The following is a 17394-nucleotide window of genomic DNA, read 5'->3' as shown; positions in this document are numbered from 1 at the left end:
CAGTTTTCTTACTAGATTTTGACCACATCTTAACCACTTGAACTAGCGCCGGATAATCTAAGCTGTGCCAGATACTAAAATAAACAGTCCGATTGGCCAATTTACTGGTTATTACGCAATTATTTTTCTTTTATACTAAAGTTAGGCATACATCGGTCGGACTAATTGGAAAATTCAAACTGTTATTTTTATATTAGGTATGTGGGATGGCAAGTCTGGCAAATCAAATTTTGTGCCTTATATTACAAACAATCCGGTGTGATTTACTAAAATATTGCGTAAAATCCTTTAGGCACATGAACAGCAGTGCAACGGTCGGTGGCGCCGGGCCGCGCGCCGGCCGCATGCACGGAGCGTACACCGGCGCGGCGCGGCAGTACAACTCGTTCCTGCGCAGCGAGGGCGGCCTACTGCGCGAGCTGCGCGAGTGCGGCCAGGACACCGCGCATGTCAAGCTCGTCTGCAACCAATACGGTCAGTCACTGTTACTTACCATTGTAACGCTACAATAACGTAAAATACTTTAGGCACATGAACAGTACTGCCACGGGCGGTGGCGCCGAGTCGCACGCCGGCCGCATGCACGGAGCAATACGGTCAGTCACTGTTCCGTACCACTGTAAAGCTACAGCACATACTTACAGACCTTCCGCCAAGCACGAATCAATCGTATCAGTTTATAAGACTTGAATGTTTGTAAAATCGGTTACTGGTATTGGTTTCTACAAGTACCTACCTTTATAATCTAGGCATTTAAGGATACTTATGCTGATTCAACAACGAAAAGTACCTAAAGGAAACCGTAGTTTTGACTAAAGGTTGGGGACTGTTTCAACGCCTGTCTTCAGTGGGATTGAAGTAAAAGTTTAGGACTTAGGACTTTTGAGGACTATGCACACTAGACTAGATGCGTGTGCGTAGACGTGCATGTGCACCTGCGCGTTGTAATATAAGTACTGTTCTTTATAAGAGACGTCACACTGCTTGCGTGACATGTGCGTGTACAGCTCCAACATTTTTTGTTCAGTGCACGTCTACGCACACGCAGCCGGTGTGCTCTGGTCTTATGTTCCTATACATAATTAGAACCTTTAATGATTCTTTACAATATTTTTGGAATCAAACTAGATAGGGCAAAAACAAAAGAAATAAAGTTTAGGTAACGGTCAGTCAACAACAACATAGTTACAGTTACCTAAGTACACCAAACAAGAACTAGCATGATCATTCAAATTAGACATTACAAACGAAACAATTCCAAACTAACCACCATCCTAATAGTGCAAACTACGCAATAACTACAAAGCAATGAAATCCCTGAAATCCATTGGGTTTCCAGCAAAATTCCGTGATCAAATAAACGGGACAACAGTTTGTATCGCGGTAATGGCCCGCGGGAGCTGATCACCCGTGAAATGAAGCCGAAGCGCCAAGCGCGCTGCGGCCACGCCTGACAAACAGTTACCTTTCTAAGCACGTTTGCAATTTAATTTGGATACTATACTTCAATTTTAATAATTGTACTTAAACTAAAGTATAAAATGAGCCATTTTACACCGCTCCATAAAATTTCTTTTTATAGGTAATCTTGGTAGTAGTAAGATATAAACTTGCAAGATAAACTTTTTTAAGAGCAATATGTGGGTAATTACTTTTATGTTCTTGTATTAATTACATAAAATTTAAAAGGTTTCATCAGTCAACTTTTATTACATTCTGCTGCGGGTGCGGGCATGAGTGTTTCTTTTCAAATTGTTGCTATTAAATAAAAATGATTTATTTTGTACTTAGGGGTCATCCATTAATTACATCACACGTTTAGGGGGAGGGAGGGGGTCAAGAAAATGTGACATATTGTGACATGAGGGAGGGGGGAGAAACAAACTTTGTGACGTCACTTTAACTTCATCAGTAACCGAAAATTTATTTAAATTATTTTATTCGCTGTACATTTAAATAACAAGTTTTTAAAACGATAATCGTTTTTATTCGTTTAATTTTCTTTCCTAAGCAGTTTTGGGTTATAAAATTACTAATATTTATATCGTCAATAATATTTTGATAAAATATTAATAATACTTAGGTACTTACTTAATTCGATTTGGCGATTTCGTAGAAAAAATGTGACGTCACACTAGGGGGAGGGGTTTGCCAAATGTGACCAAGTGTGACAAGGAGGGGGGAGGGGTCAAAAAACCTAGAAATTCGTGTGACGTAATTAATGGATGACCCCTTACTGATCATCCTATTAAAACTTTGAATGGATAAAAACAAACAGAATTCATTAAAGTGTTGTATTTAAACAGCCTAAATTGTATACTTACTCATCAACATTATGATGTTGTTGAATTTTTTTATAAATAAATATGATACGGCTGTAAACACTGCTCGGCCATTTGAAAACTCATTCTATTGTTTGCCGAATTCTCGTGTGACAAATTTCAAATTAAAACTCGGAACTGGTTTTCGCTAACTGGCTAAGGCCCACTTGCACCATTCCACTAACCCCGGGTTAATCGGTTAAACCTGGAGTTACCATGGTTACCAGTACAATTTGACACTGAGTTAACGGTTCTACCACATAACCCCGGGTTAGTGGGATGGTGCAAGTGGGCCTAAGTGATTGAGTGGTTATAGGTTATAGGTTTTCGCGGGCTTGGTTTCCGCAACTCGACGTCATAATATCGCGCTTATTTTGCGTAATGGGTTGGCGGCACTATTCCTATATTGATTGAGTGGTTAATAGGTACCTATTATGCTTGATATGCTTGGTGACGCAGAATAGCCACGTCATTCTTCACATCTTTTTAATTTCAGTTAGGCGTGCCTGTGATCGTATTTTATTTGCAAAGTTTTCGCTATCCATTTTTTAACGTCACCCTAGTTCTATTAAATTTCGTTAGGTAAAAATTCAGCAGCACTATCAAAATGTCCGCGCGCCCGCCCGCTTTGACACTTGTACAATTGCACATTTTCTGGCAGTCGGGAAATGCAACGCTGATTCGCTGTTGTCAGCGCGCCGGCCGTTGAATGCCTTTCGGCGGAATATCGGAGGCATCGTTCCAATCGCTTGATAGACTTGGCCGTATCCATCGATCGGCCTTACACTACTTTACCCTTTACCTTAACTTTTGTACGCTATTCACGAGGTCGTTTACCCTGCCACCCTGGCTCTCTCAAAAAGTCGTCTCACCTACGCTTGCGTTACCATGGGAATTCGTGGCCTGCTGTCCGCTCGCCGGCACCTGTCTGGCTCCGGGTTTTCGGCAGGCTAGCATTTCTGTGTGCCAGTCAGTTAACTATTTAGGTACTATAGTTGTATTTTGCTTGTTTCTGGTTATTAAGTTTCAGGATTATGTTACACAAGCAAGCACAATGCATTTTCAAAACTAGGTACCTATGTTTTATAGTTACTTGATCTTGATGATGATTAAATATGTATTTTGAGATTTATAGTTCAATGTAAATATGATCATTTAAAAGTATTTTAATAACAAAACTTCCGTGAGACACAGACATAAATACATATTAGGTACTGTTTCAAACATTTTTTCCAATCAGATCTCGGAGTTTTCTATGGAACAACCATTTTCTTAATTTGCTACAATAGATAATTGAAAGTTTTCAATATGATCAAAAACAAAAAAAGCAGTATTTTCATACCTACGTTAAAACACTTAAAACACTCTGTTTGCAGGCAATCCATTACTGATTATTAAAGCTAGGTCAAGCCTTTACACGTGTATCGTCCAGACAAACACCGCACATTCAATCAATACTCACCTAAAGGCTTATTCCATCACAAACCCCAAAAAACAACAACCAAAAACAATCAACTCCACCAAATTAAATTAGACTGCTTTGCGCATTAAATCAACAATAAACGTTTTTATTCCATTATAAATCCAATAAAAACGAAATCACAGATCATAATTGTGTTCTATCGAGCGATCTCCATTACGGGTTTATTGCCGGGTGAAATTGAACCTTGTTATATAGGCCATAAAGGCGTTGTTAGGCGACACCTGACGTAAAGTGGAATGTTCCCGGGCCTGCTATCTTCCGAGTGAATCGGTCGTTATTTTCTAAAGTTTTCGTGAAATCGAATTATAAATCGAATCTGATCAGCTTTACTTTATCGGAGGTTTCCGAGTCGCACTTCGGGTTTTTATTACATTTTACTATATAGGTTTTATTAATATTTTATTCTTATTATCAGTTTAAACCCGCATCTTTTTTATGTGCTGCTTAACCTGGTGCATATTTATTTCTGTCATAATACATTGTTTTAATTGTTGATAAAAGTTACTGCAGGTTTTCACCTACAGTAACTTTAGTTTTCACTATCAACTTTTATTTGTACGGACCGAAATGAAATTTTTCGCGTGTGTTTGAAATCCACCCAAATGTCCTTCAATTTAAAAATTAATTAGGTCAGAAAATTATTCAAAATAGAAAGAAAACTCAGAAAAAGGCTAAAAAATTGTTTTAAAATATAATATACTCGTATCTTTTGCTGCATACTTTTTGTATGAAATCCTCACGGCTCGTGTATAGACTGGAACAGAAATGCCAGGAATTTGGCGATGAAACAGCGCGTAGAACGTTTATTCTAGAGATGCACCGGATACCCGGTTACTATCCGGTATCCGGCCTATCCGGCCATTATTTTACTATCCGGCCGGATACCGCATAGTAACATTGCTTGATTTCGGAGTAAACAAATTGGATTTAAGAAACAGACACGGTCATAATCATAATCGTACTAGTTTATTATTTTAAAACAATTTAATAATTCCATTTCGAACCTAGAAATGCGTCCGCGCGAACGTTCGCTAGGAAACAGGTCAAACCTGCAGAATGCGCACCTGAAAAACCGAAATGTAGGTATAGTTCCGCTGGCCGAATATCCGGCGGCCGGATACCGGATATTCCGCTGATGGTGAGGCCGAATATCCGGTATCCGGTATCTGGCCAAACAACTATCCGTTGCATCTCTAGTTTATACATAAATAGTACATACAATGCAAATAAAAATAGGCAAGCACGTTATTACATGAGTCGAGCGCTTAAGGGGAGTCGGGTAACGAAAGAATCCATATAAAAGGACAGGTTTATTTAAAGTCCAAAACATCCCTGTTTTGATTTTGTTAACTTGTTGAATAACGGTAAACGAACTTGGAATTATTCTTCAGCTAAACTAACAAAACCACTCTACTACTTACTTATGACAGGGCGTCGAGGTTCTATATTTTACTATTTTAATTTAATTACTTACGTTAAGTAATCTAACAATATTCCTTTTTATAAAAAAAGCTGTGGAGGGTAAAGACTTAAGAACAGACCCCTTGCAAACGAAGTTACTACACTACACTAAACGAAGTTGCTACAGCTACACTATACCGTCGCGTATTCGAATGCTAATAACCAGAATACTAACCCAATAGGAAACGTTCAAAACAAAACCTTTTCCAAAAAGACCTATTAGGCATAAAATTGGCATTGAAATTTAGCTTGAATGGACCTCGAGACAATACTGTAAACTATTAAGTACCTAATCAAGTTGTTCAAATCGCCAGAGGCTCAACGTGTCTCTGCTCTGAAACTTCTTATACCGGGTGTGGCCTGTAACACGAGCAAATAATTAAACTGTAGGCTGTACTCCTCATACTGACTAACATTTGTTCAGCGACTTTTAAAAATAACTTGTGGTTTGATTTTTAATACACTTTAAAGTTTATTCTAAGACGCAATGTATTGCGAATTTTGTTTTGTTTAAGGCGTGACAAGCAACGTCAATCACAATGATATGGCGTGGCGATGGCGTCCATTGAAGATAATATTTATTTTGTACGAAAAATAGGGAGTCTAAATAATTAATATTTTTTAAAAGTTGTTGAACAAAAGTGTCACCGTTTGAGGAGTACAATCTATGTTTTAATTATTTGCTCGTGTTACAGGCCACACCCGGTATATTAAGGCACGTACACGTGTATCATCCTACACGAGTTGTGCAAACCTTTTGAATCTCACATAAAACCTATCTCAAATTGTAATAGCTCCATGTACACAACAGGCCAAAAAAATTCAAGTGTTCTCGCAAAATTGTAAGGGTTCCCTTTTTACATTCGTCTTCCTTGTCTCTTTGTTGGCGAAAAGTAAATGATCTATGGAGTTTTATAAGGTTGCTTTTAAAAACCATCTACTAACTTCTATTGTGATTCGAAATATTATGGGAGTTGTAACTTTACGACTCAAAAAATGACTGATATGTACCTTTAGATACGTATTGGTAGGTATCGAGATTGTAAAAATCTGAATCTTATATCGCCGTGTATTCTAGATATCATCTTATTTGTTAGTTTTCCGAGGTCCGCCAAACTCCGGCAGAAGGTACAATTTTGTAGAAAAATGTCCATGTGCATTTTCCATTGCTTTGCCTTAAGCGGCACAAACCGCCCGAGAGCTGCTACAGAATACAGAATACAGAATACAGATCTTTATTGGTAAAAGCAGATTTTACAGGTCACATTTTATACATATTTACAAAAAATATATGCTAGTAGGTACATATTTTCTTTAATTAAATTAATTATTTCATAACATTTTTATAAACAAAAACATTATTCTTATTACGTTATTATTGTTAACATTAATACAATTAATTATTATGGTGCAGTAGTCAATGACCTCATCGAATATTTATAAATTCGTCAATGCTGTAGAATGCTTTTTCTATAAGCAGCAGTTTAAGTTTAGTTTTAAATACTTGGTCACTATTTAAGTTAAGTATATCTGAGGGTACCGAATTGTAAATAGTTGGTCCTATGACGCTGAGTGACCGTCGTGATTTGGCGAGTCGGCGCCTCGGGGCAAGTAGCCGGGGACGGCGCTCACTACTTGCACGTTTATAGTTATGTATGTTTTGCCTAACGTACATACACGCGGCCAGTATGTATACACAGGGTAGGGTAAGGATTTTATGTTTCTTAAACAATTGTTGTGCCGGGTGGTCCACTGGCTTTCCATCAATTACACGAATGGCGCGTTTTTGCATTTTGAACGCCCTGTCCCTATCAGCAGCGGTGGCCCACAGTTCCACTCCCTGAACTAATATCGAGTGAAAATAACCATAGTAAGCCATCTTTAGGTTCTCGATTGATAGACTCCCGGCTAACCGGGACAGCGCATAACATGCTGAGGCCAGTCTGTCACAGGTCATTGAAATATGAGACGCCCACGTCAGCCCAGAATCGATCATGAAACCCAAGTACTTAGCAGTATCAACTTGTGGTATTATTGTGTCATTTAGTACTATATTAAGTTTATATTTTATTGAATTTCTTAGCTGAAAATGTATGATATTGGTCTTTTCAAGATTAAGTGACATGCCATTAGAGGTGAACCATTTTTCAACTAGGTTTATTACATGACCAAGGTTAGATTTTAAGCTATCAAAACTGTCGGCATTTACAATTATGCAAGTGTCGTCTGCAAATAAAACATATTCTACGTCAGGACAGGCTGTCGTTATGTCGTTTGCTAGTATTAAAAAAAAGATTATTTCCAGCGACAGATCCTTGAGGGACGGCGCTGTTACCAGTTGACTCAAGGTCTGATTTAGAGTCGAGCACGTAGGTGCGTTGCTTTCTGTTTTCTAGGAAAGAAGAAATCGTTTTATGAAAGGATCCTGTGACACCGTACTCAAACAATTTCCTAAGAAGAAGAGAGTGATCAATAGTCTCGAAGGCGCGCGACAAGTCGCAGAAGATGGCGGCGACCTGTCGCGAGTCCTCCAGGTGCCCTAACACTCTCCCCACCACGTCCCGCACGGCATCTGATGTCGAGCGCCCAGGCTGGTACGCATATTGCTGGCTATTTAATAATCTGTTAGATGTAAAATGATGCATTAATCTATTACTAAGTAGTCGCTCAAATATCTTTGAGATGATAGGAACGAGTGATATTGGTCTATAAGACTTAGGTAGACAGAATTCGCCCTTGCCTTTGTATATAGGTTGAACTTTAATTAATTTTAAAATGTTAGGATAGATACCCGCACTGACGCATTCGTTAAATAATGAAAGAAACAGTGATAGTACTAATGGAGACAAACAATCTATAATATGCGTAGACATATCGTGTATATCTTTTGAGGTTTTTCTTTTAATTTTTTTACAGGTGGAAATCATTTCACTTAAGGTGAATGGAGTAAAAATAAGTTGTGGGGGAGATTTATCTAAATAATTTGATAGGTATTGAAGCGCAGTGGGAGTGCAAGGTTTCGCATTGTTTACGTTAGCTCCAACATAGTACCTGTTTAGTAGTGCAGCGGCCGAGGCGGCGCGTGCGCTCGCGCAGTCCCCCGCCGACTTGCTAACAAGAATATCGATCGCACGGTTACTATTTTTATTATTTCTACACGTTTCGGCCGATATCACTTTCCATATATTGCGGCACATATTATCGCTACTTTTAGAAATTTGGTCGTTTATATAGCTTCTTCTACAGTTTTTTAATAATGCCCAGTATGAGGGTTCCGCCTTTATGAGCTCAGATAGCGACTCAGCGTCATCAGGGTTTCGGGAAATATTGATCTTCAATTTACTAATGTATTTGCGTTTAGTTCTTATGAGGTCAGTGACCCACACATCGTTTGATACTTTTGCGGGGTGATATTTAATTGGAAAATATACATCAAAATAATGTTTTACGGTATTTATTACAGATTCCATTCTTGCATTTGGACAGTTAGATTTTTTTAAGATTGAGAGCCAGTCATACATATCTAGGCTACGAGAAAATTCTTGATTTTTACAATGTGAAAAATGTCTTTTTAATATGTGAGATTTAAATGTCCCTTCCTTAATTATATTAACACTAATTTCAACAGATAAATGGTCAGATAAATTCAGGTCATTACAGTGCATATGAGTTATGTCAGACTTAACTATATTAGAGTAAACATGGTCAATACACGTTTTCGAGGTACTCGTTATCCTCGTTGGTACGTTGTTGAGGCTCTTAAACCCACACAATTTAATACTATCATATAAATTATTAGTATTGCTGCAATTTGATAATAAATCAATATTTATGTCACCCAAGATCATTACTTTACTATTTTTAATAGCAGTTAAATTTAATAATTCATTAAGTTTCGATAAATAAAAGTTAATGTCACCATTGGGTGGTCTATAAATACATACTACGATTAGGTCAAGGCCAATACACTCGATGGCGCACACTTCAAACTGCATTTCGACGGAGAGATCAGTAACTTCTTTGCGTTCCATTGTCAAGATGTCAGCAGCAGCGTATATACAGACCCCGCCACCCATCCGTGATGGTCGGCAGTAGTGTGCCCGTAGCTGGTAATTCAGTATATTTACAGAGGTTATCTGACTGGATTCGAGCCAATGTTCAGATAGACACAATACGTCGATTTTATGCTGGAGTTGGAGTTCACTTTCTAGTTTGCCGGTTTTGTTGGCCAATCTATTTATGTTTAGGTGTAGTATATTCACCAGTCTATTGTTTGAGTCCGATTTGGCCGGTGGAGTCGTCTCCGGTGGGAGACTGGGTCTCCCTTCGGCGGAGAAAGGGCTGCCATTCGGAGATGCTGGTGTTTATTGGCCACACAGACGTCGAGAGGAAACTATCATATGCGGCAACTGGGATACCAATTTTAAATGAGTTATAGCTATCTCGTTTTGACTGTATTTTTTCTACTATATAATGGGCTCCGTCGTGAATACTATTTAGATAGTTTTTGAGGCTCTCAGGTGTCGTATCTGTTTTAAAATAACAACCATGAAGAAATTTATAAATCTCCACCCCTTTGACGGAGGAGTCGGTCGCGGTTCCCTTAATCATGACGTTTGATTTTCGCATTTTGCGGCGTTGATGGCGGCTTTGGACGGGCTCAAAATCATCATCAGCTGATTTGTCAATAGTCAGTAGTAATTTTGGGGGATCTGCCGAATTAGCTTGTAAATCGATGGTCGGTTTCAGCGGTTTATCTGTTGTTTTATTTGCCGTAATGTGATTTGAAGCCGTTGTAGTGATATCGGCGGCCATTATTTGCTGCGGTGCATGTTTCGCCGGCTGGTTATTACGCTTCGCCCGTATGGGCAGTTTAGCCTGCGATGCAATTCGCTGTCTCGTTTGTGCAGCCGCTGGTCGCTGAGCCCGCTACGCTTTGAATCAAATATTACAGGTCGGCCGCGGAATGCCGCTACGCTGCCGTTTACATAGTTGCGGCACTTGCGGTAATCAATAGTTGTATTGCGATCCAACTTTCAATACAAATTGGAACCACAATGCAAACAAAGTTTACAATACGCAAGTTGTTGGGACTAATAAGTACTTTAGACTACGATAAAGTAATTCTGATTATGATGATTCTTATCTTAAAATAGCTATGTAGAATTCCACACTAGGTTTTTCATAGGGAAATGTTTAAGGCATATTATAAAATATCGGAGAAAAATAGCCGTAAGGGACACTACAAGGGGCCCACAGATTACCAGTTCGCCGGACGATATCAGCCTGTCAGTTGTTCGGACCTGTCACTATCTTGCGGTTAACTGACAGGCTGATATCGTTCGGCGAACTAGTAATTTGCTGGTAACTAGCCAATATGACAATCGTACATCGACAATATGTCAAACGAATGGAAAAAATATGTCGGTATGACAGATGCTATTAAAAGCCACGAGACCATTACCATTATTTAAGTTTCGATTAGCGTTTTCTATTAACAATTGTCATCACGGTCTGTTCTCTGATGAGCAGCACATACCTACACATTTGTGTGTACGTAAAAATATGTGAGGTCCCACGGGAAAAGGTACCTTATGGCGGTTGGCGCTTACGCTATTATTAACGACACTATGCGACGTAAGCGCCAGCCGCCATAAGGTACCTTTTTCCGTAGAACGTCACATATTGACTCGTCCACGGTCCGTGAACCGTAATGGCGCCGAGTGAGCGATTCGTTTGGCCCGGCTAATGGCGTTCGAACGGTCTGCGGGCTGTAAACACCGCACCACCCATTAAATCCCTCGTTTAGGTTTCAATTTGCAGTTAGTGATTTAATAACACCGCATAGGTGTTACAATGGACCCATTAAAATAAAATATACCCATATTTATTATACAGGGTGTTTAGTACATCGTTTGCCAAATTAAAACGGCAGATAGCTTAAGTCATTTGCTATCTTCCCATGCCTAGAAAAACAAAATTGGCATTGGTTTTTGTACTACTACGCAAGTAAAAATTTGAAATTTACGAAAACCTGTCATAGAAGTGAAAAATTTTATTTGCACCAAATAAAAAATTTCTAGGCCTAAGATAGCAAATGACTCAACCTATCTGCCGTTTTAATTTGGCAAACGATGTACCAAACACCCTATATACAGTCGAAAGTTTTAATTTGTGGCCCATTTTGTACCTTGTCACAGTGACAATAGTATAAGGTCTCTAGCGACTTTCATATTGATTGTCACTGTGACAAAATACGAAATGGCTCATGAATTAATACCTTCCACCGTACTCTTAGCGTACTCTTCACTGTGAGAAGTAGGTGTACTTAGTCGGCCGTGCCAGGCTTTTAAGTAAGAACAATTTTCCTAATGTGTAAACGTATTTTGGCGATTCTGTACAACCTACAATTACCTTAGCGTTTGAATCATTACCATCTTCTTCCTCGCGTTATCCCGGCATTTTTGCCACGGCTCATGGGAGCCTGGGGTCCACTTGACAACTAATCCCATGATTTGACGTAGGCACTAGTTTTTACGAAAGCGACTGCCATCTGACGTTCCAACCCAGAGGGGAAACTAGGCCTTATTGGGATTAGTCCGGTTTCCTCACGATGTTCTCTTTCACCGCAGCTGCTAAATATCAAATGATAATTCGTACATATATTCCGAAAAACTCATTGGTACGAGCCGGGGTTTGAACCCGCGACCTCCGGATTGAAAGTCGCACGCTCTTACCGCTAGGCCACCAGCGCTTTTTTCCATAACCATACCATTTGAATCATAACCATATTCGTACATAAGTGAAATGACCTTTACCTTCTCGCTAACTAAATCATTTTCATTCATTAAACGTTTTAACCCCGAGAGCATAATCACGATTATAACAAAGTTTGATATTGAATAAGGATCGAACCCGCGCGCCCTTGCGGCTTGTTCATTACCCAAATGTGAGTTGAACCCTGATTTAGTGTTTTAAGACAATGGGTACCTTTTAAGCATAATATATTACATGTAGGTCGCGCTGGACGTTGATTTAAATTAAATTTTACTCCACAACTATTTTAATTTTATCCCTAGAGATTAGAAACGCATGTAAGTAACCGCTTTAAATTTAACACCCCGAAAGCCAATATTTAAGACCCTGTTCGTTACTCTTATTGCTATGATACCTAACAAGTCGGTATTCTACAGTGAGATATTTTACGTAGTGTCAAATACACTAAGGGCCACGTGCACCATTCACTAACCTGGGGTTAAACGGTTAAACCGGGAGATACCATTAAACCTGGGGTCTCATTAGCCCACAACAGGGAGTCCCACATAACTTGACACTTAGTTAACAGTATAATTTGACACTTAGTTAACGGCTTAACCGGTTAATCCCAGGTTAGAGGGATGATGCAAGTGGCTCTGTTAAATATCTCACGGATGAGGAATAAGTGCTTAAGTATATAGTTATTCGACACAAAATCCGCCCTGTAAGTAGTACAAAATACAGTATAACAGTTTGTGAAGATGTGTCGCTATATTTACATTCATCTCAGTTATGAATGTTATGATTTATGATACCTAGTAATTTTAAAATTTTTCTTGATATACCGTCACCTCTCGCGGACGCTCCGGCCGAGTATTTCCCAAGGGTCTACAGTATCGGGTTTTTAAAAAAAAGAGTGTACAGGTTTTTAAAGGGTCAGCAACGCGCAAGTAACACCTCTGGAGTTGCATGCGTCCATAGACTACGGTGACTGCTTACCAATAGGCGGGCCGTACGCTTGTTTGCCACCGACGTATTTTAAAGAAATATCGTTAAGTTACAGTCAGCGTGTAAGCATCGAGGTTTCGGGATATAGCAACAGTGCAACTAGTGCAAGCATTCTTCGGAGATCATTCGAACTCCATAATATTGCTTCAATAAGTAAGGCAATCAATTCAGTAGCAAACAGCTAAATCTAAGCAAAGCAAAGCTAAGGTACAGTCCGCATCAAAAGCGTATCAGACTATGCGTCAAAGGTTCTACAAAACCACCACACTAAATACCATAGTAACAGTAGAGGTATGTAAGGTATATCTCAATTTGGAACGGTATTCGAGGGTAGCAAATACCTTTTGGCGTGTTGTGTTATTGATGCAGACTGTACCTACTCTTTTATTAACAAGCCTTCTATCTCCCAAGTCCCGAGGAACTTGAACGTAATATCGTATTCATTTCATCACACCAATCCCATCCAATACAGCCAGAAACAACGTCCCAATTATCGTACCGAAAATCCGCGCAGTGTTGCCAACTCGGATTTTGAAAAAATGCTAGACTGATGTCTAGATTATGCCAAAATTATGCCAAAGATTTATGAAACACCTATTCTAAAAAAATTCTAAAATATCACTTGAAATTAGACACTTAAAACAGATACTTTTTTCAAATTTACCGCCTTTTTCTACTGACAAGATCTGCTTGACCAACTTGATATAGTCCGTTGACGTCCATCCGTCCACAAAAGTCAAAATTAATATGAAAATATGAACCACATAAGGCGATGGCGCATATTGTTGCTGCCAAGTTGGTGCAAACTTGGCTTAGACTAAATTATGCTAAAAAATATGCCAGATGCTAAATGGAAAATTTTGGTGCCAAAGCGAGTGAAAATATGCCAGATCTGGCATCATTTATGCCAAGTTGGCAACACTGAGTCCGCGTGTCTAGCCGATGAAATGGCTAATTACGAGATCCGGCCGTGAGCTCGCATTGGATGGGCGACCTGCGGGGGTGATGAGTCGGATTCTCGGGCAGACCACAGTAACGTGACCTCGAGAGCCTTATACCGATCCTGACTACTGATTATAGTTCGTTTTTTTTAGCATTAGAAAGAACTTGCACGGTAGGCGATCTTGACACGTCTTTTAATTGAAAAAATTTAAATTAAAAATCAAAAACTATTACTTATGAAAGCAGAAGAATATAAATGATCGTATTAGATTCATAAATTTTACATATTTGCCTTAACGTGCGGTGCAATTTCGGTATCGGTGGTCCCCGCACTAGGCAAGCCTGAGGGGCTACCGCGAAAACCGAAATTCGCAAATTGCGGAGATCTTTCTCTTTTACTCCAATGAAGGCGTAATACGAGTGACAGAGAAAGATGCCCGCAATTTGCGAACTTCGATTTTCGCGGTTATAGCCCTGTATCGCGGAGGCCAGTAGTTGGTGTGGTATGGTATGGTCGGTTGACACAACAGTCAAGTAAAAAGAAGTTGAGGTTGATCTCTTCATCATTGTCACGGACACTGCATTCAATGGCGTAGTCGAAGTTGATCCTGCCTACCTACCTACTGCCTACGTCAAATCATGGGATTAGTTTGTCAAGCGGACCCCGGGCTCTCATGAGCCGTGGCGAAATGCCGGGATAACGCGAGGAAGAAGAGTCGAAGTTGATCTGCCATAGTTGCTATGAACCTTAATTTACAGTCTAGATTGGTCTTTCTCTAGTTTCCGCGGTTGATTGACGTACATTTACAACGAATCTTCAAATACGATCTACAAGGGATTTTTATTAAAATACTAAATGCGTCACATGCTTCAAATATTACATAAACCATCAATACAACTAATCCTATTACAAATTAAAACTTATACTTAAACAAGCATGCTCAATCATTCAATTAATAAATTACATTAAAATTTACTTGAAACTAAATTAAAAAACTAAGTTGACAACGCCACAACTAAGAACTTAGTCATACAACCCGCCCCGCGCCCTTCAAGGCGCAAAGGTACCCATCACGCTTTCCGCGTTGCCACGCTGGACCGCGATAGACAGCCTCTGCATCAGGAATGACCCGGAACGAGGATCATGACCCTCCCTCAAACGCTGCCCCAAATCGCTCAAGAAATACAATTGGATCAATCAACCACCAGCCAACTGCTTGTCACTCGAAGGTTTACACTGGAACGCCTGGAATGAGAGCAATGAGAATGACGCCACCAATGGTTGCGTGGAGGTCGACGGCCTCGGCCTACGCTACTTGTGGTAATCCCTGATATGCGGGATATTTTTGATTGCACAGGATTTACGGGAAGCTTAAACCAACGTGGTTGGAGTTCGTTAAACTTTACGTAGGTACCTAACCCGAGAGTCTTATACTAAAAGCTATTAAAGGGAACTCAAATTAGCATTTATTATACATACAGTTGGACCTTTCGATATCTGGTCACTTCTTTTCAGTGTCCAGTCTCTTTAAACATAATTATAATGAGCAAAAGCAGGTTATATTTTTTTACTTTATATGGTATACCTATCCACCTCCTCATTACTTACTACTTAACAGTTAAACTAAATTTATGTGTACGTAATTAAATAGATTTGTCTTTTGTAGGCAAAATATTTTTTATTTTATTATAATTATATCTGGGGCACACATTGGGACATTTAAAAAAAATTAACTGAACCATATGTTCAAATGTTTTTTCTCATTTTTATCCAATAATTATAAACAGTTTTATAACGCGATTACAGCTAGATTACATTACCATTTAAGTGAAAACATTAACCATTTACATATTTCAGAAATATGGTTATTACAACATTACCTATTAATCTGATCATAATCTCGGTCTATCTCGCTTGAATGAAGCCCTATAATCGATAGATACTCAGTGAGATTAATTTGAATGCATTCGTAGAGATTATGCATAGTAGCGCGTAAGCCTGCCATATTGCAAGCCATACATTATGAACAATGTTGGCAACTGGCCGTGGATGTACTGTGTGCGTGATACAGACATTGATCTAAACAGACCGTTAAGAGATTGTAAAAACCTACCTCAACTAACCTCAATACTTTACAATAGATAATTGATAGAAAATTTAGACGAACATATTTAGGTAGTCAAGTAGTCATCAATAATTGTTCAAAAATGCCTTGATGTATCAATATGCAGTTATGTATTGAGAATTGAAATATACTTTGAGCAGATCATTCATAAACATCTTTAAATCAGATCACATGTATCGTCACTGTATTTTAGAAAAAAAATATGGTGATAAAGTTAGACCAAGAAAAGTCTGCAGTGATTTGGATAGCCCACAGTGCAAGTGTTATTTACACGTCATAATTTCATAGAAGTTTGACGTTTAAAATGACACTTACACTACGTGGGCTATCAAAGTAGCTGCAAATTTTCTCGGTCTGTCTCTACTTAATTTTTATCTTATTCTCTTTGATACGCAATCAGCGACGGTGTAAGAATTTACACATTTCAATTTCGATCAATAGAGTACAACCACGCTAAATTTGCACCGGCACCCGGCAACCTTGCCAGTAACTTCACGTAAAACTTGGCGGACGACTTAATGTAATTGGAATCTACCCACATTTTTCTTTAACTTATTTGAACCTAATTGTAGGTATGTGCCTGGCAGTGCATATTCGTTAGCCTGCCAAGTAGGTATATTTGGGTAGTCTACTAAAAATATGTCTATGGCCCAAACAGTTAAGTCTAAGGCAGTGTTTAACTTAGGCTTAGGGGTAAGTTGCGTAGTTACGAGCTAGCTTACAGATTGTGTACTTACTTAGATGGTTCAAGCAACGTAGTTAACTGTCATAATGTGTTCTTTTATAATTTAGACGTAATAGTCCATGGCCCCGACGGAAGACCAGCGCTAGCCTTTAGGCTAGCACCTGCTGAGTCGGGACCATTTCGTGACCATGATAGTATTACCTGTTGTTTTATCTATAAGTTTTGTCACGAATAAAAACATTCTATTCTATTCTATTCTATACACTCATTTAATATGCTTGCATCCAATTACTACACATTTCAACTTACGCTAACCTGAAATGTTTGATTATTTCACCGTTAAATGAGTTACTTGCCATCAAAAATTGATAAACAGTATTCACAGATTTGAAATATTGATTCTGACGGGTGGACTCTATACCTACCTACACCATTTTTACACGACTGGGGAAAAGCTAAAAGAATATTACTATATAAATATTTTAACAGGGTACGAGGTAAGTAAGTAACTACTTATAAGCAAGGTTTTTATTTGTACATATGTAGTAATAAATAATTCACGGACTTACTTTACAACACTTCAGATATAATATAAAATAAATATATTTCATA

General features: G+C 38.9%; 1 protein-coding gene across 1 annotated transcript in view; it reads left to right on the top strand.

Annotated features, from left to right (window-relative positions):
* LOC134680456 (atrial natriuretic peptide-converting enzyme) overlaps nucleotides 1-17394 on the top strand; it is a gene marked incomplete at its 5' end in the record, with an annotated part of 95499 nt that overhangs the window by 51091 nt on the left and 27014 nt on the right. Inside the window, one exon of the mRNA XM_063539588.1 lies at nucleotides 293-474. Coding sequence (XP_063395658.1) covers nucleotides 293-474 — 182 coding nt within the window. The remainder of the gene's footprint in view (nucleotides 1-292; nucleotides 475-17394) is intronic.

Source organism: Cydia fagiglandana, chromosome 3 (genome assembly GCF_963556715.1).
Source record: "Cydia fagiglandana chromosome 3, ilCydFagi1.1, whole genome shotgun sequence".
NCBI lineage: Eukaryota > Metazoa > Arthropoda > Insecta > Lepidoptera > Tortricidae > Cydia > Cydia fagiglandana.
Note: the sequence above shows the minus strand (reverse complement) of the source record. Positions and strands in the feature narration are given on the sequence as shown.